The sequence below is a fragment of the Chiroxiphia lanceolata genome, chromosome 16 (genome assembly GCF_009829145.1).
Source record: "Chiroxiphia lanceolata isolate bChiLan1 chromosome 16, bChiLan1.pri, whole genome shotgun sequence".
NCBI classification, from domain to species: domain Eukaryota; kingdom Metazoa; phylum Chordata; class Aves; order Passeriformes; family Pipridae; genus Chiroxiphia; species Chiroxiphia lanceolata.
This window is the reverse complement of record NC_045652.1, coordinates 13,829,507-13,845,269: the sequence shown is the minus strand read 5'-3', so window position 1 is coordinate 13,845,269 and position 15,763 is coordinate 13,829,507. Positions and strand designations below refer to the sequence as shown.

The following is a 15,763-nucleotide window of genomic DNA, read 5'->3' as shown; positions in this document are numbered from 1 at the left end:
TATTCATAAATCTATGAAAAGTTACCACTAAGCAAGAATCCACCTACATTAGCTTGTCAGGATAAATGCACAAGGATATTTGTAGCAGTTCAGCAGCAGAGATGAACACATTTCTAGCATGTCTATGAGGAGGATCTAGTTCATCCACACCACAATGAAAACAACAGCACTACTGAGACCCAATAATGTTTTTCCCAGCATTTAGTTTGTCCCCACCCCTCTTAGTTAACAGGGAATTGATTGTATTCGCTATTTTTATTCAACAGCTTGGTGACATCACACAACATACACTTAGAGAAGGGACAAACCACATCAAGACAGTGCCAAACGTAATTGGAAGACAAAACAATATTCAAGAGCAACTTGTTAAAGGGGAGAACTATCTGAAATCATTAAATTCAATAAGAACAATTGTGAAGTAGGAAACAAGAAAAATTAAAGTGGCAAACACAAAAAAAAGAGCAATGGCTACAGCAACTCAGCCTAGACAACTTAATCTTCAGCTGTAGTTCAGAGACAAACAGCATTTTGAAACTTAACAGGAATAGGAGAAAGCCTGGAGGTCATTATTCTGCTCTGGTGACAGGTAAACCTCAGCTGGATGATGTCTGGAATTGAGCACCCATTTTAAAAAGAAATCTACGCAAACTGGTGGAAATCAAGAACATGAACGAAATTTGCATGGAGTTAATATCTGAGACCGGAGAAAACAACTGAAGAAACCCACTGGTTGAGTTAATTAATTAAACCAGATAATGCTGGTGGAGGAACAGCCAGGCTGACAAATTTCAAGTATTTACAGGCCATAGCAAAGAGGACTGTAATTAACTCTTGTGACCTACCAAAGCTATAATAAAAAAAGACTGAGCTCACAAGAAGTAAAATTTAATTAGATATTAAATATAATTGTCTCACAGTTAGAAAACATTGCAATAAGGGAGTTTGGGACTCCCAGTTGTTGGAGTGGCTCCAAAGGCAGCTCTGTGACCCTGACTCAGGGGAGATGTGTAACACCCCTTCCACTTTTTCACCCCCGTGACTGCTCACACATTCAGATATTACTGACCCAAACCCCATGGACCAGCTCAGACAGGAGCAGGAAGGTGAGGGCATTTCCACACGACAGCCAAGCCCATCTGATGCCAACTCACAGTGAAACATTCACTCAGCCTGTCTGACAGAAAAAGCAGTCTCACCTTGGGGGGATGAGCTCACTGCTTGCACACAGCGATGAGTCTCTGACCCTCTGAGCAGGTTCACACAGTTCACCACGGGTCAGGACAGACGGACAGTGACAGAACCACAGGAACTCTCATCCTCTCTCAAAAACTAAACCCCTCCTCCCTGTCCTGTAACAAACTCCCAGAGCAGGCAGGTACCCAAAGCCACAGGCTGGGCAGTTGAAACAGGTGGTGGCCCCTTATTGCCACATGGCTCCTGGAAACCAAAATTACCCACCGTGCTGCCACTTCTCGGAAGGGAAGGAGAACAGGTAACATCTGCTGCCACAATGAGGGTGCTAACTCTTCTAAATGTCATTTTTAGGCTACATAAGGATTCTGTATGAGCTTTTACATTTGTGCTCAATGCATCATTCACTCCATTGAGTAATGCAAAAAAAAGTCACAGGATAATGCTGAGGGATCGCCCGGATCTGGTATTTCAGTTCATTTCCTTGGTGTCATTTCAGTTCATTTCCTTTGTGTCATACCTGCCAGTGTGTGTCAAGAAAAATTTCAGTTTGCAGCTCTCAAGTGTGTTATAAATCAATTCTGGAGGAGCTCAGCAGGGTCCCTGTGTTGTGCTGCACCTTCAGTTAAAACCCAACACTGAACCAAGGGTTCAGCATAGGAAATCTATGTTTGTAGCTTATTTAAACAAAGAACTTCTAGTAATGACACAGAAATAACCAGCAACAATGGAAATGAGACTCAAGAAAGGCCTAATTTTACCAGATATAGGAGGAAATGACATCTCTAAGCAATGAGTATGAAAAGTGGCTTTACTACAGATCCCTCCACAGAGCAACAGCTGAGCCTTTCCACACATCCTAGTTGGACAAGTATTATTGGAAGAACCTAAGGGAGAGTGACATCCTTGGAGCAAACAGATCAAACAAGTTACCCAGAGTATGATCAAACAGAAAAAGTGTATCATTTTATACCATTATTGCACAGATGAAACAAACCCCCAGCCAGATGACTGCTGAGTGCACACAGTGTGCCAGACACACAAAGTACTCTCTATACTCTACTTACAGCCTGTACATCTTTGAGCCAATTCCCAAACTAATGATGCCAAAACAGGAGCCATTCCAAGCCCAGAGGAGTTTCCATTCTTTGCCTTAGGGCACAGTTGTTTATGATTTCATTTACCTGTGGATGCTGTGTGTGTTCAGTGATGTGCAAGCACCGTGTTCCCCTGATTCCTGGAGGAGTACTGACCAGTTAGGCTCATTTTTATTTCTTTTCTCCATGCTCAGAGCACTTCAGACAAGGCAAGTGATCTCCTGGAACGGGTTGGGCACACTAAACCAGGCTGTGAGGTTGCAGCTTCTCATTACTTTGCAGTGTAACACTTGGGTTAAGACCAAGCACACAGATGAGGCAGGAGCACTTGATGTCCTTTAAGTTCTCCTCCTTCTGATTTGGTAGTAATTGGCTCCTTTGTGCACACCCTCAGCCTGGTAAAATGAGTCAGCATTCCTAAAATATCTGGCAATACAATAAACAAACCTCTTAAGGTTAATTTTCATATGGCCCATGTAAATAGAGGATCTGTTCAAGCAATACAAGGGACTACAAGTGTCTCTTCCCTCTGAATTTAAATTAAAAAACATGCTTCCAAAACAAAAGTGAGGGGGTTTAACCAAACCCCTGAAAAGTATGTTGAATCTGCTACTAAAATCACAGGCAACAACTACAGAAGATCTTGAGAGGTCACCTGGTCTAGCCCTCTACCTCAAAGCAAAATTAACACTACCTATATTATTCCTGACAAATGTTTCCCTGAATTGTTCTTAAAACTCTTCAGTAATGAGATCCTGCAATATTCCCTGATGCTCTTGTATGCTGAAGTGTTCCAGACTCATCTACGCAAACAAAGTAAGGCAGAGTTTAAGAACTGCAACAACATCAATACAGAATACACAGACACAATAAAATCCACAGATAAGCTCCTCTACTAGCAATGTCAGACTTCTGAATTACATATTAAGTAATACTTCAAACAGCAATAGCTTTACAAAAGCTCCTAAAATGAGGAGGAGACAACTTGCAGAAGATACTGTGGTATCACTGTTTTTCTCTGTCTATATGAATTTACTGTCTCCCACAGCAAGCTTAAGTTTAAAATAAATGTGGGGGAGAAGGAATGGGGAGTTAAAGCAGGATCTCTGCATAGTGCAAGAATAGTTTAGAACATTTTGGTAAGTCACCTCGCAAGAAAAGGGCCCAGGAGTACTCTGCAAATAAAGGCCTTTTTTCTTCAAGAGTATGAAAAGTGTCAGGTTTTATATCTGTAATTTCACATTTCAGCATTTTTACTGACCATCTGCATTGCTAAATTGTTTTTCTCTCTCAAGTGTTTCAAGAAGAAACCAATGCAGCATGTTCTCAAAGCCAGAGCTATACAGCATGTAATCATCCACAGCAAGCATTTCTCTTTTTGATTCTCTCAGCTGAAATGAGAAAGGCTGAAAAAAGACATTAAGTTCTGCAGCAGAACTTGTACCAAATTTCTCTGAATTGGTATCTTGGCGTATCAAGACCCACTGAAGAAATTTTGCCTGTTGTGCTTCAACCTGCTCCAACTCTGTCAGGAAATCTGAGCAGTGAGTGAACACTGGGGAATGCACACACAGAGTCCTGGAGCTCAAGTTTTCAGAACAAGTAAGAAGAAAACATCTTTTATATATGGCACTGCACATGATCACATCTATTATTAAATATCAAAGCATTATTTGATCCCTGTAACATATAAGGATCAATTGGCTGGAGGAGAAAGACAGAATCACAGAATCCTGGAAATGGTTTGGGTTGGAAGGGACCTTAAAGATCACTCCTACCATGGGCATGGACCCCTTCAACTAGAGATGTGGAAACATGTCAGCCACATCAAGAGCTTGGGAAACAGAAAAGCACCTATTTCTGCACAGCAGAAAACACAACATGAGATATCACATACAGCTGTATGCACTGCACAAAATGCCTTAATTACCAGAGAAACCAGAGCCTCACAACTGTGGTGCTAATCAATCACCTCAGATACACAGAGCTGAATGAATTTCAAGCTGAATAAAGTTATGGAGAAGCTCCTAAAGCAACCAGGTAACCAAATCAGGAGCTGCCCTCTCTCACACACCCTACACAAAGCAAAGTTCAGGACATTAAAGTCCTAAAAACCAGAGCATGAAACTAATGATTAATCTCACAACTGCTGGAAGGTCAGGGAGAACAGACATAAGACACCCAACATCAAAAAAAATACCAGTAGCAGGCAAAGAAGAGCAACTGTGCTTGTCAAAGCACCTGAATGATCGATCTGGAGCATTATGACACCGGCCTTTAAAAGCCAGTTAACCTGCAGACCCCTTCAAGGTGTTTTCAAATGGCAAAAGCACCTTTTATACAAATAAAATACTTCAAAGGCGGCACGGAATAAAATATTCTCTTTTCCCTCCCCCAAAGCAGCCAAACTTAAAAGCTCAGCGAGCTCTTGCGTGCTCTGCACAGAAGCACAAGCCTTGCAGTGAGAGCCCTGTGCAGATGGCACCCGTAAGGAACAAGAGGTACTCCCACCAAACTGACAAAATAAATTTCACACCCGCTGCCGTCCTTTCCCCCCAATATCACACCATATGCTGCCGACAAGTTTTCCCCCCTTCCTCAAAACAGATTTCACAAATTAATAACTTAAGGAGCAGGCCTAACCGCAATGAAATTAAATGCATCCAAATATATTAATATGCACAAATTATTGTTGATGAACTGGCACGGAGCTCGTCCAACAATCCACAACACACAAACCATGCCACATGCTGTTTATGCATATTCCTGCTTGCAGTATATACTGTATCTACCTTCTGTCCACACAAACCCGACTCTGGAAGCAGATAGGGAAGAGCAGAATGGAAGGTCAGAGTAAATATAATCCAAAAGTGATCCACAAAAGAACAAAACTGAGATGGGGATGACTGGCCTTGTTGAAAATGCCACGCTTGCTGTGGTGACACTGAGTTAATCAGGTTAAAATACAGTGGTTAATCAAAGTTTCTTTAGGATTGTTGCCCAGAGAAGCTGTGGCTGCCCCATCCCTGTAAGTGTTCAAGGCCAGGTTGGACGAGGCTTGGAACAACCTGAGATAGGGGAAAGTGCCTGTGGCAGGGATTGGAATGAGATGAGCTTTAAGGTCCCTTCCAAACCAAACCAATCCATGAGTCTACGGTTTTTTAACAGAAGAAAAACCTTCTCATGCTCAGGATGTGCCTCTGTCTGCAACAAGATGACAGGCACATGTTAAACTATAATCAGTGCAGCCACAAAGGCTAATTCTGAACTTCCTTATTTGGCTCTTGATTTAGAGATTATGAAAGTAACTTTGCATTGGCTGCACCACTGTACAATGAAAATATCCCCTCCAATCCAAGAAAGGCTCTGTGTTTTGGAGGATCCCCACATGACATGGACAAAAAGAGCAACATCCTATTGCTTGCCATGGTGTGGTCAAGAGAAAAGGTGACAGAGCTGCCAAGCTCAGGGTTTGCTGCTGAAGGAGGGCAAGGTCTGCATTTTGTTCCAGCACATGCAGGAAGCTGAGCACTTTCATGACCTCTGCTTTCCTGTGAGCACCCACTGCTGTGATTATTTTTTAAGTTACAGACTAATTCAAAGAAATGCCTTGATACATTTTCTTTGGTTTGAAACAACCAAATTCTAAATAAGGTATTTTGCTCAGAGGCCCAGAATCAAATTCTGGCTATTGCTGTTGGGTTTTCCTTAATAAAAAACCTCCCATTTCCATAAAAACCTGTTCAAGCAGAAGCTGACAAAAGTCACTGACACCAACTGCATTTTCCATTAAAAGGCCACTTTTCTCACTGCATACTGAAAGTTATATAATGACTTAGTGAAGAAAGCACAGCACAGGAAAAAAAATTAGCACTGGAGAGAGAGATAAATCAAATAATTGAGTCAGCAAACATTTTACACATGAAATCAGTATCTATGAGATAAAAAAGGGCTTTTTTTTTTTTGGTGCTTTCATTCAACTGGATCCAAGTGATGAAATTTCACCTGAAGAAATGCAGAAGACAATTTAGGAAAGTCAAATTGAAACACTGTCTGTAAACTAACAAAGATGTGTCTGGTTCAGTAACAACCATGGATCCACTTCTTAGAAGTCCAGAGGAGGAAAATCAGGTTTGAATTAGAAGTTTGGAACGTGATCCAAGCCCTGGATCAAGAACCTCGTCTTCTAAGGAATTTCACATTGTGCAAACTCACACAGCGTGTCTTCCTCTGCCTCCAATCCCCAAGAGCCACCTAGAGTTACAAAATTAAAGTATTTTCTATGCAAGTAATAGGCATGGCAAATTTCCAGGATCACAGAAAAATTCAACTGCAATCTGCTTATTTCATATACAACTAGTTTTAACTTTGTACAGTCTGCAGGGGGTTTAGCTGAGGTAAATATCCCTGGAGACTGGAATTCCAGCTTCACAAACTTGATGCTTATGTCAACATTTCTTCATCTGCAATATTTCATATTACTGCAGCTACACACAGGCCTATGTTTGGTATCTCTCTTTGGTCTTATTCCCCCACTAACAAATCATGCCAAACAAACTTTACAGTCAAAATTTTTATGTTTTCTTTTAGAATTCTAAAATTGTACGAAACCCACTCCTCCTCAGACAGCTAATACACCCAAGGTTCTACTCAGCTTGCTATTCTGTTTTAAACTCAACTTATTCCACATAGAGCCATACAAATTAAACCATCAAGCAGATCCTGAACCCGAAATCTCTTCCAGAACACATTATAATGTATCACTGCAAAAGCAGTTCCAGTGCCAACCTACCACCCATCTCAAGCTTCCAGGTAACTTCTCCTCAAAACTGTTTTGGTATTTTATTTTTTTACTGGAATCAAGGCAAAGGATTATTCTGTGCACAGATGCTGAAAAAGAACAACCCCACAATCTCAAACATCATATTTGTAAGAGCTGCTAAGAACTCTCCTGATCTACAGAAGTTACTCTGGTGGTTTCTCCAACAATCCAGATGGTACTGCAAGAAGATCAACCCTAATATACCATGAAGCCTAAACCAGGGCTAGAAGTAGCTGTGATTTCCTTGATTATATAATTTTATTTTCCAAGCTATCCCACTACCAATGCCTGATACCCCCTGGAGAAAATCTGTTAACTGGTTTATACTTCAACTTGTTCGGGCATTTTAACTTGACAGCAGAGACCAAACCCTTGAGGGAAAAAGTTCTTTCTTAAGGGAATCTGAATCCTTCTTTCACTAATCTTTACAAGCTGAAATACATGCCCTGCAAGTTTCAGCTTCTGAAAGAATTTACCTTTTTCACATGGGATGCTAAAAGCCTGAAAAGTTTGGTTTGTGTTTAAGATCAACTTTCTGGCTTACTCTAATTTTAAGCCTTACTACTTTAGGCCATCTTTGCACACGTGTCAGAACCTCTGTCGAGCGCAGTAACACAGGAGAAGGCAGCTCTTGCAAAACCACCAAAAAAAAAGCACCATGTTTTCTGCCAAGTTTAGGAACTGAGCAGACTCTGCAACCAGCCTGAGTGCCCAGGAGAGGCTGGGACCACACAGCTGGAATCAAAGGGAAGCAAACAAAAGGGTGAAGAGAAAATCCATCCTGTCGTCCCCGATGGAAGAAAAGTGCCCCAGTTGCAGCAGATATTAGAGAGCAGTACAGTGCCAGTTCCTTTGCTTGAAGAGCAGCATCAAGATGGAGGATGAGAGGGTGAAACATGGTAAATTCTCACTGCTCTCATCCAGAAAGGCTTTCTAGAGTTTGGCTCTCATGGTCATTAAAGAGTATGTCCCTGCAAAAACCATGGCACGAAATGAAAACATCAACAGGACAATTCATACAACTGAGTGACATCAGCTCATGTTCTTTCTGAAAGGGGGCCTAAAATTCAAACAAATATTGAGATAATAAGAGCAGAACCCCCCCTTGTTCCTCAGTGAAGCTGGCCTGGGGTCAGGCATTCTGAGGAAGTGCTGTTAATCAGTAAACTCTTCAGATGGGAAGGTAACCTGACTGACTTTTCTCTAACAAAAGTTTCTACAACAAAGTTTGCTCACTCCAAGCAGGAAAAACACTGCAGGGACTTCACTGATAACCAGGTTGTCCCTAATCTCACTCAGGAGCAATTAAATCACAGATAACTCAATCAAGGGCTGTGGAGATAAACCACACACAGTGACATTACTGCAGCAATGCAAATTGCTTTCTGGCACCAGCCTTGGAAAACCAGGTGACAAACTCTCAGACAGTCAATACACAAAAAAACCCCAACTGAAACATCCAAGCTGGAACTTCTTCTCAAAAAGCCTTTTGCAGAAAAAAACCTTTATATTTTATATTGATAAAGAGCTAAGCTTAGAAAGTCCAACAAGACTTTCTGAAAATAAATCTATACAAACTCCATGAGTAATCACTGTTTATGCTTCAGATTTCTTAAAATATTCAAGCCCCTCTAATTTTTCTTAGAATTCCCTGGAAGCTTTGGGAGGGAAAGGGCTTTTTAAATTGATTTTTATGATCAGGTTTATCAATTTTAGACTAGGAAAAATATCATACAACTCAGCCCAATGGTTAGAGCTCATGACAAGGTAAAACAGGAACAGAAGGATCTCCTGATAGAAGGGTATCATTTTGATTTTACTATTTCAACCTTTTGGCAACATTTTTTCCAACCAGACAACCATTCTAACTATGAAGGTAGGTAGAAACAGTCACAGAAGAAAACATTCACCTGAATAGTCTTAAAGGTGGTTTTCCTTTCCTTCATCACACAGCAATTTAAAGAATTCAAAAATCAGATTTCTATTCAAGGTGCACTTCATGCAGTCATGATTTCAAATATCAAAGTATTACTGCTTACAACTCAGTAATTTAATTTAAAGCTACAGCTAAAACTATGGTGCAGTACCAAGCCATTGTTTTTTCATTCCACTTTTCCACTTGAGCTACCTTAGGTACCATTCAAGTAGAAAAAGCACACCCAAAGCTGGTACATTCACAGAAACACCTGAGTACCAATGCAACCTTTCAACACCTCCAAGTCAGAAAAGCAAAAATGCTCCTGGTAGCTTGTCTAGAGAACCAGAAATATTCTCCAGGCCACTGTTCCTCTTCCCTTGCCACCTTTACACAGGAGTTCTGCTGCAATATTTATTCCACTCATGCTGCTCTTTGTCCCATCAGGCTGCTCAGCATTATTGCAGCTGCAAAACCCACCTGCTACTCCCAGGCAGTTCTGGCTCTGCCACCTCTCCCCACCCCATCACTCCTCCTGAAGAGGATTTGCTCAGTCTCCTGGAAAGGCTGTCCCCTCTTCTGCCTTTTTGCAACACTGCAAATGGGAATCCCAGGTGGCTCCTGCTAATTACCCACGTGCACTGGGAGTCTAATTCTCCCCATTGTTAATATACCCATCTTTAGCCACAAAGTCACTTCATATGCTAATCAGAGACCAGCTGATCCCAAGCTAATACTTGATGTTCTCAGGAGAACGAGTCTGATGGGGGTATTAATGACAGCAGAGCAAGATGAGCTTGGAAAATAGTTCCCAAAAGATATTGTATCACTTCTAGTTCAACCCTATAACAAAGGATTTGCTTATGCATTTGGGGCTCAGTTGCCTCCCTCCCTTGCTGAGGGCAGCCACTTCACAGGCAGGAGGACATTGAAGAAATTAGACTTTTCTTTCACACTGTTAGATTGTAGATTAACAACTGTTAAGTTTTACCTAATTTTTCCATATAAAAGCTTTGGCGTTTATGGGATGCTTGAAACATCAGCTTCAATCCAAAATTAAAATAAGCATTTCTATGGATAAAAACTCTCTATGAATTGAATAGTCTAGGACAGGATTCAGTCCTGCTGCTGAGAGCAACGTAAAGTAACTTAGGAAATTTCTGCTTTCCCCACAATTTGCCATCCCTTCAGCCTAATCTGGTTCACCTGAAAACAGCTGAGGCAGCACAATGAAAAAATCAGCATAGTCGGGTCTGGGGTTAGAACAAGGTCTGAGAATGTCTTGGGCTGGCATTGCTACCACAGAGCATATTTATGATCAGAGTAGACCCTACATTCTTCTTGAATGCCTTGAAATACAGAAGCTCCATAAAATTTTCAGTCTGTTGGGACATCAGAACATGAAACGTCCCACGTAAAATCCACACTGCAAGGATTTTTCATCGTGGTTTTTTGCCTGTAGGAGAGCTCCATGTTTCCACTGGTTAACAGGTGTTCCAAGTCACTTTGAAGATGCTTACAAGCAACACTGGGAACAGCCCTTCATATCCCAAAAGGTGGAATCAGCACAGTTTCCACAGCCTGCAGCAGTGCCTGGTGTGAATTCTCATTTCAAGAGCAATTTGCTCAATGGTAAAAGAGTGATTCAAGGGAAGTTACCTGTGCTATCTTTTTACAAGCTGGAAAAAGCTACTATGAGATGGAAAAGCATCTATGAGATGAAAACACACAGCATTTTAAAAGAGAACCAAGCAAAATTTATGGGTATCTGTTAAGATTTTCGTTTGGGGTTTCATTTCTTTTGAGGATATGAACAAGAAGTTCCTTCTTCAATGGGTTTCAAATTGTCCCTCAAGTAGAAAAATCAAAAGCTATGAGTTTTGCAGAGTGTTTTTTTCTAAGGAACTACCAGTTCAAGCCTCCATTATAAGATATTCATCTCATGTCTAAGTATTCTTCAGTTTTAATTCATGGTGCTGATGAAAGACAAAAGGATCCTGCAGCTGTATAAAGGTTCCAAGAGCTCAAAAAGCAGCAGACACATCCAGCTGTTTAAGCAGCACTGTGAGATTGCTACAAAACTGGGATAAAAAAAATTCCATTTGTGTACTGAGAATGTTCAGCTGTAGAGTAAAACATCCACCTAAATGAGTGTCATGTAAGTAATAGACAGAACAGGCAACCACAACAAAACATATTTTACCACCTAAGCATGTTCTAGATATGAATATCATCACATTTAATGTATTTCATTATTAGGGCTCAAAATCATATGCAAGTCCTTCACATGCAAGTTATGTACATCCTTTCAAGACCATACCCATCCAGGTTTCAGAGTACTGTGCTGTATATTTTAGTTATAACACTGATACACTTGTCTTACACAAATGCTGAAACAGGTGTTGGCACAAAAACCACTCCAGGGCATCAGAGAGCAGTGAAACATCCCACCTCCCAAGTGACATCCATGGATCTCTGGGGGTAGGACAGAAAGCCACAGACACCCCTGGCCTTCCTCTAAAAACAGCTTTGCAAGGAGCATTTTGCACATAAAAGGCAGCTGGTTATGTTTTAACAGACTCTCGTGTAAACAGAAGTGCTCAACAGATGTGCAGAGATGGTTATCAACACCATCTTCATTTTCAGAACCAATAAAACTGGACACGATGACTATTCTCTGAGCCATTTACCTACCTCTGAAGATAAACTGGATTCACTAATAACTGCTGTGGGATTGAGAAAAACTGGATGTCAAAAGAATGGAGTATTAGAAAAAGTGAGAAATGAGAATGTCCAGCTAATTGCAGCATTTCAGTCTGCAAATAGGGCTCTTCACTGATCTGAAACTGCAAACAGACAAGTCAACGTGAGGGAAGGGAAGGCAAAAAGACTCAGAAGCAGATTTATATTTAGCAGCAGGTTAGATGGAGAGAAAAGGCTCAAGGACAATGGCAGGTCTTTTCTTCCTTCAGCTAAACCCCCAATGCATTTTTGTGAAAGAAAGCAAGTCGTCTGCTTTTAACTGCAGCCCAAAACTGCATTATGTCTCCTGGGTGCTTTGATTTCCCCCCCCCCCCCCTCTTTTTAAATCTCAGCACACAGGCAGCTCCAGGGCTCAGTAGGAGAAATTCTTAAAAGCACGCCTGCAGAAGTGAAGAGATCAGTCACTCCCTCGTCCCCGTGTTCCGGGAGCTCCCCCGCCCAGGCAGCCTCGGATGAGATTTCATGCAACCAGACATGTCCCTTTTTAAACAGCCTGAAAAATTTAAAATCCTTTAAGAGCAGGCAGAGCATTCCTTCAGACTGGAAAGAGAAACACAGAAATGTGCTTCAATTCTTCGCAAAGGTCACGTTAACCTTCAAAATTCTATCAAACTTCTTCTCCCCCTGCGCGGTTCTATTATCTTTAGTAATTTGTGACATTCTTTACAAAACACACTGGGGTTTCACAAAACACAAGATCCCAATGTGAACATGATGCAAGCAATCTTTGCCTCATCATTTTTTCCTAGGCTTCTTGAAGTTTCCAAAGTCCAGATGTTTTTCCAGCTGTCTCCCCTGTCCCACTACTGCGAATGCATAGGTTCCTTCTTCAGAATTACTATTTTAGACACATTTTCAACTTACTCTGTGCTTCTCAGTCCATTCTTTCCAAATAAATATACCCATACTTTGGATTCAATATGACTTACTGTATTAGAAAAATGACATTAGAAAGTTTTAGCAGGTATGTTCAGTGTATTTTGACAAATGCAAATGTGCTGAAAGTGTGATGTGTTTTCATAAAACAATACTTAGCTTTAAATATGGGAAAAAAACTTTAAACAGTTTCCTATTTCCAATGTCTATAGTCACATGTCCAACCCTGTGCCATTAACAACCTTGTACCATTAACCATTATCTCCAACCTTCACCATTAAAATATTACTGTGCATTTAACAGTAAAATGTCAGTTAATCTTACTTCGAGCTTGTCATGAAGCTAATTTTATTAGCTCACTCTACTTCTCCAACTTAAAGGCAGCAGGGAAAAAACTGGGAAAACTGTTAATTTTCCATTGCCTTTACCCAAATACTCTCCAGCAATAAGCAGAAACACCCACATTTCAGAGACTTCTCTGCTCCAGAGTACTGAACATCGAACCTTTGAGATGCATTTCAAACCCACTGTTTGACACACACTGGAGAACAAATCACTTTTCAGAGTCCATGTGCAATTGAAGAAATCCTGTTTAGAGTTTAGAACACGAAGGAGGAAGACATCTGTGCTGCTTCTGTCTCCTAAAACCAGATTTACCAACAGGCTGCCATGGTTAAGGATACATCACCTACAGGATTTCCCTTCATACCCCTGCACAGGATCTCTGGTGAAGGCTGAGCTGAGGTAACATCAGTCATTTCTCTTCACAAGAATGGTGCAAAAAAAAAAAAACAACCCAGATTAAGTTTTGTAGCTGTTACACAGCTGAATCACCACCAGTACCTGATGTGACAGAGAAGATATCCTTCCACAGTAGGAGAAAGGTAGTATAAAATAAATTGTTTTGTTATCCTAAAGCTTACAGAAATCCCCTACAATTAGATTAGGGTAAAAATATTTATGGAAAAACAGCACAGAATTTTGAGCATACCAGTGACTGAGAATTTGGCTTTGGAGAAGATTTCTGGAACTTACCTATGGTGCAGTTTGTGGTTATTTTTCTCCGCTTGGGGTTGTGTCGTAGCAATTCTAACTCTCGCTTGGTCGGCTCCCATGTCGAATACTTCTCTCCAATGCCTGAGCAGAAGAAAAGAAAGTTTCAGGGAGTTGTTTAGTAAAAGGATTAAAAACTCTGTTCAGCAAAGTTTAAAGTGCTGCCCATTAGGTTAGATTTGATCTATGTACAACTACAGGAAACTCATTGCTTTCTATCCCTTCCCCCAGAAATATGGTTCAGAAAGGTATCACTCGTTTTTCAACAAGTATGAAGGAAGAAAAAATAAAGAGCATTTTTTTACTTATAAAGAATAGCTAAGTCAATAAACTTTCCATTCTCGGATTATAATCCTCCTTCCAGTTAAAAAGAAATTCCAGCACAAGAACAAACTCGCTTTTACTCAAAAATACATTTCTTTGTGCTCAGAGGAGGTTAAATGACAGAACCACCATATGATTTTAGAAGATACAGGATAACCAAGAAATCTCATCACCAAACTTTGACAAGTTATTAAATAAATCTAAGCTGACCCAACTTAATGGACAGATACAGGCTTTATCTTTACAGAACAGCAGAATTTACTAATTCAATACACTAAACAGTTACTACATGTGTTAGGATATACCATTAGAGTATGACCTCTCCTTATACCATTAATGTAAGGTTGCACATTATCAAGTTTGAATTCTTGAGATTCACTTTACTGACATATGGCATTTCCTAAAAATGCAATTAGTAGCAGGTTTAGACACCACCCTCCCTCCACCAACCAGCCAGAACTCTCCAAATATTAAACTACTCTTTCTCATGAACTGCAGCTAAAAATCTGTCATTATTCTCTTTAAACACCAACACTGTATTTCCAATACATTGTTTTTGTTCAAAGGAAAGTACAGTAGAAATGAGTCAGGTAAGCAGGACAGAGAACAGATTTGAAATAAGCAGAGTTGTGTTCAGTGTAAACCTGACACAAGAAAAACACAACAGTGAAGACTCACGTGCTGACCAGCCAAGTACTGCTGCAGCATTTTATGTAGCACAGAAATTACTATGCAAGGTCAATTATTCTGAGTCACAAAGGCATCTTGGCATTGAAAATAAAGAATAATAAGATGACAAGCAATCTATTCTAAAACTGAGGATTAAAGTCAATTAAGAGTTATTTTTCACACAGTGCATGGAGCAGAAACAGCGCTGTGCTACAGAAAATAAATTATAAATCATATGTATGAAAAGAAGGAGAGTAGAAAAATATAGCTGGAGGCTTACACATTCTGCATAATATACATTAAATTTTAATAGCTCTTTGATCTTCATTTTCAGAAATTGCTATGTTTGTCAGAAGCTACCCTCCCAAAAATGTTCAATTCATAGTTACTACTGACCCTCCAGCTTCTACTAAGAGAAGGTCTCATTTTTGGATTCTCGAGGACTAGAGAATTCTTATTTACACAAATGCACCCATCTCTCACTTTATTTGATTCAACAACAGATTATTCAAGGAGCGTAAGGGAGAATACCAGAATCATGCAGTCCCTTTCCTTTATCCAAGGTTCAGCATCAAGCCACACACCCAGGAAAACAGAAAAGGCAGGGAATGACTGTGAGGCTGATGAGATGACAGAGCTGCAAAGCTTTGAACACGCTGTAGGTTTGCAGAGGCAACGCGTGGGAGACCCTTTGGAGACGCACATATGGACAGTTCACACAGGACACAACATTGGCTTCCAACAGGTTTGGTATTTGATGTCTTCAGCAACCAGATTTAAAATGCTCCCTTAGGAATTTATGGAAATGACTTTCAGCACCTTGTTAGTACCAGCAGTTGCACTGGGCAGCTGTAAACTCTTGTGTTTGGGTTCGCCATAGTTAAAACACGGCCAAACACAATCAGGATCACGTGATGTTGCAATGAACTCTCATAATAAAATTTAAAAAAAAAAACCCTTGGATATATATATAAATCCTAGTTTAAATCAAATATAACAAAATTCATACCTAGAAACACATGTGCGCTCAACTTTAGCCATGCAATAGGTCCA

General features: G+C 40.4%; 1 protein-coding gene across 3 annotated transcripts in view; it reads right to left on the bottom strand.

The window, feature by feature from the left end:
- USP22 (ubiquitin specific peptidase 22) overlaps positions 1-15,763 on the bottom strand; it is a 95,932-nt gene that overhangs the window by 32,412 nt on the left and 47,757 nt on the right. For all 3 annotated transcript variants that reach the window (XM_032703911.1, XM_032703910.1, XM_032703912.1), the window contains one exon: positions 13,700-13,801. In XM_032703911.1, the coding sequence (XP_032559802.1) occupies positions 13,700-13,801 (102 nt within the window). The remainder of the gene's footprint in view (positions 1-13,699; positions 13,802-15,763) is intronic.